The sequence below is a fragment of the Neoarius graeffei genome, chromosome 22 (genome assembly GCF_027579695.1).
Source record: "Neoarius graeffei isolate fNeoGra1 chromosome 22, fNeoGra1.pri, whole genome shotgun sequence".
NCBI classification, from domain to species: Eukaryota; Metazoa; Chordata; class Actinopteri; order Siluriformes; family Ariidae; genus Neoarius; species Neoarius graeffei.
In genome coordinates, this window is record NC_083590.1 from 21,070,196 (window position 1) to 21,079,609 (window position 9,414).

At 38.3% G+C, this 9,414-nt stretch overlaps 1 protein-coding gene across 1 annotated transcript in view; it reads right to left on the reverse strand.

Annotated features, from left to right (window-relative positions):
- Positions 1 to 237: 237 nt before the first annotated feature.
- Positions 238 to 9,414, reverse strand: part of glcci1a (glucocorticoid induced 1a) — a 94,915-nt gene continuing 85,738 nt past the window's right edge. The window contains 4 exon segments of the mRNA XM_060904620.1: positions 238 to 6,940; positions 6,942 to 7,223; positions 8,600 to 8,720; positions 8,814 to 9,009. Coding sequence (XP_060760603.1) covers positions 6,703 to 6,940; positions 6,942 to 7,223; positions 8,600 to 8,720; positions 8,814 to 9,009 — 837 coding nt within the window. The 3' untranslated portion in view covers positions 238 to 6,702.

A 9,414-nucleotide genomic window follows, 5' to 3' on the forward strand; every position in this document is an offset into this window, starting at 1 on the left:
ATATAGTAGGTTAAGTTTTAGGTTTTGACATTTTGGATTGCAAATTTGATATAATCCAATAGGTTACACTGGTCGCCCTATTGGAGAGTTTTTGTATGCATTCTGAAGTTGAATAAACTGCATAATAATAATAATAATAATAATAATAATAATAATAATAATTCACTAAAAGGATTACATGTTAATTGCAACAGGAAGATATTGATTGTAGAATAGTCACAGGAGGACAGTATGTCATTTCTGATAATAACTTTATACTTTATTTAAATAAGACACAATATATCTATTTTACAGGAGAAAAAAAAGAAACAAAACAATTCAAGCTGAAGAAAATAAGTTTGTTTTTTTTTGTCCTGTCGGTTGGGACAGTAGACCAGATGTGAAATTCAGATGTGTGCAGAAACGTTACACAACACGCTCAGCAGCTGGAGCTGTATGATACTGCATGGCTACAATAAAGTCAAAGCTACGAGACTTGAACCATATTGACACTGATTTGATTAAGAGGAGGCTTAAACAAAGGACTGGATTGTTTTCAGTGTTCAAGTGCAGATTTTTTTTCTTCTTCTTGCAATTGTGCTTCAATATCTTCAATTTCCTTTTGAAACTTGCTCCCTTCATTACACCTTCAATGTTCGAACCAGGACCATAAACGTGTTGCAGTTGTGTGTGAACAGATGAGCTCTGACTATCAGGGAAATCCTTACACTGGCCTGAAGCTGAAACACACACAGAAACTGACCCAAAGCACTGCAAGCTCCTGCTGCTAAAGTTATGGGAAACATTACAGATATGATAATGAGGTGGTTTAAAGCAATTTGAGTCTTATGTTCATGTACAACAAGGGTGCCCAAACCTGGTTCTGTTGATCTACCTAACTGGAGTGTTTGATTCCTGTTAAGGAATGACCTGAATGTTGATCCAGGTGTGTCAGAAGGAAATGCTCCAGGATGGTAGATCACCCAAACCACCAAATTTGGGCTCCTTACATACAAGATTTGTATTGTTTCATCAATATAGCGTGTTCCTGATGTATGCAAAATTCAGAAAACATCCAAATTGAAATGATGGCAGAAATGTGCTCTCTTCTGAATGGAAATATTCATTCTTCTAAAAGGTAAAGCTTTGAAGCAATTTCTTTTCCTAGCAAACAGCAAAAGATAACTTTTATTAGTATTATTGCACAGATTTTAGACACTGAAATAGCAGTACCATTCATTCAGTAACCTACTGATAAGGATAATGAGGTGCAGTATAAATAAAATAAAGTATATACTATTTATAATATTTAAAAAAAAAATGCACTAAGCCAGTCACCGATGCAGTTGTATGAAATGATCGTGCCAAACGGATCTGGATTTATTTCGCAAATATAGTATTTTATGTTTATGTCTTCCGACTTCACATAACAAGTTTTGAATTTCAATTAAATCAGGTCGGATTTCACTGAATCCAGGTCAAATTCGTAAAGAGCATATGGTCAAAATAGCAAGTTGGAATTAGCATTTTTTTTCTGTTTTTCAGTATTTTCCTTAAAACATTGCCATGGTGATATCATTTTAAACATGCTAATATGCTGCTTATCACCTTTCCAGGGCTGCTGGTGTACCCAGCAATGTGCCTTTGTGAATGTGGCTGAAATAAATTGAAAAAGTATGGCCCATACACACCTGCGTTAAAAATAATGATAATACCTACAGAGTGGGATGTGAAACCAGTGATGGGATTCATGCAGCACTCACAGTCAGATGGTTGTGAGTTCAAATACCAAGGCTATGTGAGCTCTCACTGAGGCTTTGAACCCTCAACTGCTTAGCTCTGTTTAGCAGACCCTGCCTCAGTTCAGATAAAATTGGATGATTTAAAAAAAAAAAAGACTGAATGATGCATCAGAATAAAATAGTGTCTTCTTGTGGGGGACAGGTGTTTTTTGTTCCCCCCAACTACCATATATTCTGGATAAGTTGAGTAAACTGTGTCTATAGTACATACATCACTTCATGGTTGGTTTTATTCATGAGATGGCTAGAGTGTAAGTGGTTGGAGAACAGTTGCTTCTATTGTGAGAAAAACTTGGCGCTTTGAAATTTGGTTAAAATATTCAGAAGATCTCCTCTGCTGTCATTAAAAGTACTGGAGAAACTTCAATCTCTTTGGTTCTCCAAGAGAAATACCATTGACCGACCAACCAACCAACTAGAACAAGCAAGTATCTCTAGTCGTTCAAGTTCTGTCAAAAATATCATAATTCTAGATGAGCCCATAACCATTGCAATGATGTCATAATTGCTAGCAAGAAACTGGTATTTTTACTGAGCTAGTCATTTTCCTATAAACCCTGATGTTACGAGTTTGGGTTGCGTCAATAAAAAAAAAGTAATTGTGGCAGCTGATCTACAGTAGTTGTTGCATCCACAGTCGTAATTTTGTAGGTTGTCTACGTGATCTGTGGTATTGATGATTTGTTTACAATTAATGTGATGCGAACTAAAACTACTTGAAAATGTACTTGCTCAAACATCCAATTTCAAACATCTAAAGTAGGAATATCCGAGCAAGCAGACATCCGTGCATTATAACTCATACGTAGCTCATAAAACCACATCTGTCCCACAGATATCCAACGGCCACGGTGCACTCACAACCTCCTGAATCAACCCAGAGACATTATTTTTTTGGCCTCGGAATTCAGTAGCTTTTAACATACACTCAGAAAGAGAGACAGAATGTCACAAGTAATATTTATGAACTAAAAAGCTGATTCACGTTGAACTGTGGAGGGGAGTGAGAGTTCAGGTTCGTGGGGGGGGGGCTGGGGGGGGGGGAATGTGGTCAGAGTTCGATTTTGAGAATGGACAACCAGAAGAGTGCAAATTACCTGAGTTTAAAACTCACACCTGAAGCTGGCCTATAAACAGCTACTGTGCAATACTATGACATTTTTTTTAATGCATTTGCCATTTTTTAAACCTTTTTTAAAACTATTTTTTTTGTATTTAATGTCCTAAAAGTAACAAAACCCAGACAGACTGTAAACATAATCCCAAACAGTAGATCACACTTTTCTCTATAACGTACATAAAGCAATAAACAGTTCTCAACTCAAACAAGCTTTTAACTTTTTATATAGATATCCATATATCTATATAGATATATATATAGAGATAGAGAGAGCTTATTCATACTGTGGATGTTAAAAAAGAAAACAGACATGACACTGTAATCGTCAACATATATGATCAATTTCAGATACATGCATCCGACCCTATTAAACCTTTCTTGAAGCCTTTTTAATGTAACATTTTTGTCTCCACTAAAGCAATCATTACTGTGTTGTAGCTGAAAGAGTTATACCGCTTAAGTTCAGCAGTTATTTGTTGAATTCCACTCACTCAACAGAAAGCGAAGCTGTGCAAACGTTTAGATCCACATCAGTGAAAAAATGAATCACACCAACAAAGCGAGTCCGAAATATGTGACCAGAACTCAATACCAAACTGTATAAATAAGATGAGAATAAAGTAGAAAAACCCAGAAGTCCCAAGAGGCCATGGATTATTATTATTATTATTATTATTATATAACTTTCTTATTATCTTAATATTATGACTTTTTTTTTCTCAAAACAAAATGTAAAATAAATCCTCTTTGTAGGCAAGGTGACAGGATTTCTGATGGGATTTTATGTCATAATCATTATTTGTATAAATACGGAGATGATTATAGAAAATCGCACGAGCTGATTGGTCGAGAAATTCATATTACTTTTCGATAATCACCTCGAACGACTTGGCAATATGGAGGCCAATTGTTTTAATCACGGTAAGTGAGGAAGAATTACAAGTGATGAAAGAAAACGCTGTTCCTAAAAACACTAAAGATGCTACCAAGTTTGGTCTAAAACTATTCAAAGGTAAGGCGGAATTGTGATTTATTTTATCGATTTCAAAACAAAGTATTTTATGTGACTCGGCGTAGATAAGTGACAAGTCTGCGCCGCGCCTTTATTACATTTGCGTACTGCTTTTGAAGATTGAAATAAATTCTTTTCTTTTTTTTTTTAAATACAATTTTTCCATTTTTAAAAAAATAATCACTGGTGTATTTTCTACTAAACTAATTATCCGCCTCAGGCTCAGCAAATATCAGTGAATAATAACCTCGACTTCAGTAAATAACTGTTAAATGTTCATAATTTCATTGCTTACAAAAGCCAGCTAGTTAATATGCACACAGGATTTCTAAATCATATTGATAAAAAATATTTATACCATTCACTGCTTATGCTAGTCAGCTTGCTAACATAAGCTAACCTCACAGGATTTCTGACATGATTTTTAAATCAATTTATAAATGTTTCTAATATTCACTTCTAATGCTAATCAGCTAGCTAGCATGAGCTAAACTGACAGGATTTCTGGTAGGATTTTTAAATCATATTTATAAATGTTTAGCATATGAGCTACCAGGATATCTGAAAGGACATAGGTTGAGGTCATAACCATGAATACTCGTCATTTTCCTTGCTAACGCCAGCTGGCTAGCTAACATGTGCTAACGTGACAGGAATGTTAAGCCATTTTTGTGTGTTCATAATCTTCACAGCTAACTCCCATACAAGCTAACCTGACAGGACATCTGAAAGGATCATTAATGTTTATAATTTTCCCTGCCATGATTATCCAGCTCACAAAAAAAAAAAAAGTTAACCTGAAAGGATTTCTGACAGGAGTTTAAGGAGTAATCGTTAATAATCAGAACATTCACTGCTAACCCAAGCTAGCTAGTTAATGACAGGATTTCTGACAGGAAATGTAGATCATAATCATTATTGTTCATAATATTCACTGCTAGCACTGACTCACTAGGAAATATAAGAATCTGTGAGGATTTTTAAAACCTTGACAGTGTTTTAGGGCATCATCATTACTGTTGCTAATTAGATAATTAGCTAATCGGAGATAACCTGACAAGATTTCTGAGAAGATTGTTGAAACTTTTATACACACAAGTTGCAAATTTTCACTGCTAATGTCAGCTCGATAGCCAGGATATTTCATATTTCTAAACTATGTAGAAGAGTGTGTCTGTACATCGCAAAGACCCCGTCCTCATCGAAGCTCCATTGCATGTCACAGCTAATAGTTAGCAGGTTAGCTAGCTAGCATAGTTTCTTGGTGGTTTGTTCCCCAACTTGGTAAGTGCTGGGGGGGAAATCAGTTGAACAAGGATTCTTGAACGAGAGAAATCATTACTTATTAGCTGAGAGGTGTCTTGAAATCTTACTCTGAACAACTTCACAGTTCTTTTTTTTTTTTTTGAGATACTGACATTCTTTTTTACGGAAGCCGAGAGAGGCCCTTCATATAATCCTTTTTTTTTATTCACCTTGTTATCCCGAGATAACGACATAATTAATTCAGGATCTCGAGAAAACAACACAACAAATTCGAGATCTCGAGAAAACAAAACCGTTATTCCGAGATAACGACATAATTAATTCAGGATCTCGAGAAAACAAAACCGTTATTCCGAGATAATGACATAATTAATTCAGGATCTCGCGAAAACAACACAACTAATTCGAGATCTCGAGAAAACAAAACCGTTATTTCGAGATCTCGAGAAAACAAAACAATTATTCCGTGATCTCGAGAAAACAGCTGAGAAATGGTTCATTCAGGTGCGCCAAGAGACTTGTGATATGCTGACTTTGGGGCTATTTCTCATTCTGTATAGACGCAACTTTGGTCATTAGAATGTCTGGAATAATCGATCACCTAATAAGGCAATATTTTGATCAGGGGTTGACACAGGGAGAGATTGCATTAAGTCTTTTAATAAGGGATCATTTCAAAATTAGTCCGCGGCACCTCCGCAGAAGACTGGCCCGGCTTCGTCTCTACCGATGGAGATACAGTGATCCAGCTGAGATCATGAAATAATTGTTCTGTTTTCTCGAGATCTCGAAACAACGGTTTTGTTTGCTCGAGATCTCTAATTAGTTGTGTTGTTTTCTCGAGATCCTGAATTAATTGTCGTTATCTCGGGATAACAAGGTGAATAAAAAAAAAGATTATATGAAGGGCCTCTCGCGGCTTCCGTACTTTTTTCATGTGAAAGTGGCTTCATTGAGACCATAAACCAGACATTCAGGCTTATAGAACAAGAGTGCTCTGAGAGCACAAAATCCCCTGCTGGGAATTATTTCTATGCTGTAAGGCCATAACTCTGGTAAAATGCGAATAAATTGAAGGAAATTGCAATATGTGTATTACCGACAGATAACAAAGAATCCTGTCAAGTTTCGTGAAATTCCTCCAAAAATTGTGAGAGGAGTTGATTTCAGAAGGTGAGTACCCTTCCTGGGACAGACAGACGGACGGACATCGCCACGACATAATCCCCCTTCGGGCTTTTCAGCCAGCGGAGGATAATAAAGCTAATTAATTACAAAGGAAAATCTTAATGCAGAAAAATAGATTGTGATCTCAAGATAACGGGATAGAGTCAAAAAAATGCATGGCCTCTTGGGACTTCTACAGAAAAAAATGACAGCTCACTCTTTTTTCTTTCTTTCTTTCCTTTAAGCTTAACATTGAACCTACATTTGCATATGTTGTGGTCCATAAAACCCTCATAATCCTAAAATAACCAGCTTCCGTGGTGCTGCACACTCACACGCTATAGCCTTTTAGCTTTTTAGTCCCTGTCAGTAATAGTGCGTAAGAAAACAGGACGGACGTGAAGACGAATTGAATTGAACTGGAGCATTATTCTTGTGATCAGAACCTTGTGCATCACTATGACATGCAGACGGTGGAGTTTCTGTCCAGAAAGAGAGGGAACGGGGCATCTAGTCAACCTCTGAAGGGCACAAAGTGCCACAGAGACCAGCTCTGGGCAACTCGAGCTAACTGCAAAGTTCCGAGTTTGTGTGTGGTGCCTCTTGTTGGGATGGAGACGCAGCGTCTGATTCTGGCGGATCGTCTGTGCTGGTGCTGATGGAGACCTGAGTGGGGTGGAGCAGGGCGTACATGGCTGAGGAGGTCACAACACCGGGGTGTCCTCCCTCCTCCTCCTCTTCGTCAACTTGGGAGGCCGAGTGCTGAAGCAGAGAGCCGGGTATTCTGACGGGGCAGAAAGCTGAGCCAGTGGGGTTGAAGTTCACCTTGTTTTTGTCGGGGCAGGAGAAGAGAGGGGTGGTAGAGGACTGTCTTGACCTGAAAAAGAGAAAATAAACTTTTTTTTTGAAATATAATTTGCAATTTTACATTCTTACATCCTCCCCTTGATTATTCTTCTCATACAGGTCTTCTTGTTGTTTTTTTATTAGCCTGTTGGGTTCAAGTTTAAAATTAGCAGGTCTCCTCCTGATATTTATCAGAGATTAATCAGCAATTCATTAGAAATTAAAGCATAGACTGTTCCTATTTTAAGACATTAGTTCCTTGAATGTTAGCATGTTTAAGTCATTGATGGAGAAATCTGGGAATTCCTCAGACTTCCCAGATTTTGGAAGATTTTACAGAAAGCTGACTTCCTGTTTGGGAGTCAGTGTGAATTACTTTTGCCATTTGATGTAAACACCGCTTTATGGAACATGGTGCTGCATGTAGCGCTCGCCACTGGAGGAGTCTTTTTGCAAAAAAACAAACAAACGAACAAAAAAAACCAAGATCAACTGTGAGCTACTGCTCACTTGCGTATCCCCCTGTTCTCGCTTATATCAGAATGCAAGCAATCGAAGGAATAGGACACTTATTATGAATGTTGACTTCAACAAATAATTAATCCTGAAACAAGTAAGTAAAGAGCAGTGTCTCTCCCCAGGGGTTTCAAACAGCATCCTGGTAAACTGTCATTTTGAAATAGCATTTTGCTTCTTGAAATAGCGTCAAAATCCACACTATATGTTTCATAAATACATTCAGTCGGTAAACAGGAAGTCAATGTGGGACAGACATGAAAACGGTAAACACGGTATAGAACCCCAAGCTGAAGCTTGGTACCAAATATCAAGCAGTTGTGATTTGTTGTTGCTGAGAAAAGTGTTATGAACATTTTGTAAATCCACGCTATATGTTTCGTAAATACATTCAGTTGGGAAACAGGAAGTTGATGTGCGACAGACCTGAAAATGGTATACACGGTATAGAACCCCAAGCAGAAGCTCAGTATCAAGTGGCTAAGATTTGTGGTTGCTGAGAAAAAGGGTGTTTCGGACGGACGGAAATATAGACAGACAGAAGGACCTTCGGAGCGGGGGTATAAAAAAAAGAAAAAGAAAAAAATCCTTTGGTTCACTAAAGGTGGGATTTCAAATTAATAATGTATTTATGTTAGCTACCTGATAAGGCAAACAGATTGGTTTATAATTCACCAGGAAATCAGACAGTATCATAAACCTTCCTAGTGATATTTACTTTTATCCTTAAAATTTGTGCATTTATGTAGGGAGAACTCAGATGCTACAAAACTAAATTTGTGTTTTCTTGAGTTTATGACAGATGGAACGATTTATGCCACTACTGACTATTAGACCACTGACTGTCCTCGACTCGGACTCTCGAGTTTGAGAAATGTTTGAGACACTCACGTCGTTTCTTCAAATACTTTGATCTTCTCACAGCCTTCAGGAGGTTCCCGCTTGAACATGTAGCTGTTGTTGGGTTTGGGTGAAGAAGCAAACTTGGGTAGAGGAGAGCTGCTGCCGCTGTCTGCAGACAGAGCGATCACAGTACAGAAATTCCACTTCAAGACAATTCAGTGTCAGTATTAACAATGATTGTGTATTCTTGTGTGACCCTGACCTTTGTCTCGGTCATCGAGGAGCTCGTCAGTGGAGTATGGGCTACCATCATGCGATCCTGCTGGACACGGTGACGCGCTAGAGCAGCTGCTGGAGCGGCCGAGTACTGCTGGGGTCTGAGAATCCAAACCACATGTACTGCTGCTCCGTTGCTGAGGAGGAAATGGGGCACGGCGTCCATCAGGCACCTCCAATGCCTCCCAGAGACACAGGGAGAGCAGAAGAAGAAGAGAGTAGGAGAGAAATAGAAGGAAAAAATGTGAGAGTGGGTGAAAGAAAGAGGTAGCTCTATGGGTGTCAGGATCAAAGAAGTAGGTGTTGCCTTTGTACCAGTCAGCCCCAGTAAAGGAGGTGTGGTCTCTGCACCAGTGAGCCCCAGTTAAAAAAAAGAAAAAGAAAAAAGTATGGGTTCTCAACCAGTCAGTACCAATAAAGGAGGTGTGGTTTCTGTACCAGTCAGTCCCAGTAAAGGAGGTGTGGCTTCTGTTCCAGTCATTCCCAATAAAGGAGGTGTGGCCTCTGTACGAGTCAGTCCCAATAAAGGAGGTGTGGCCTCTGTACCAATCATTCCCAATAAAGGAGGTGTGGCTTCTGTACCAATA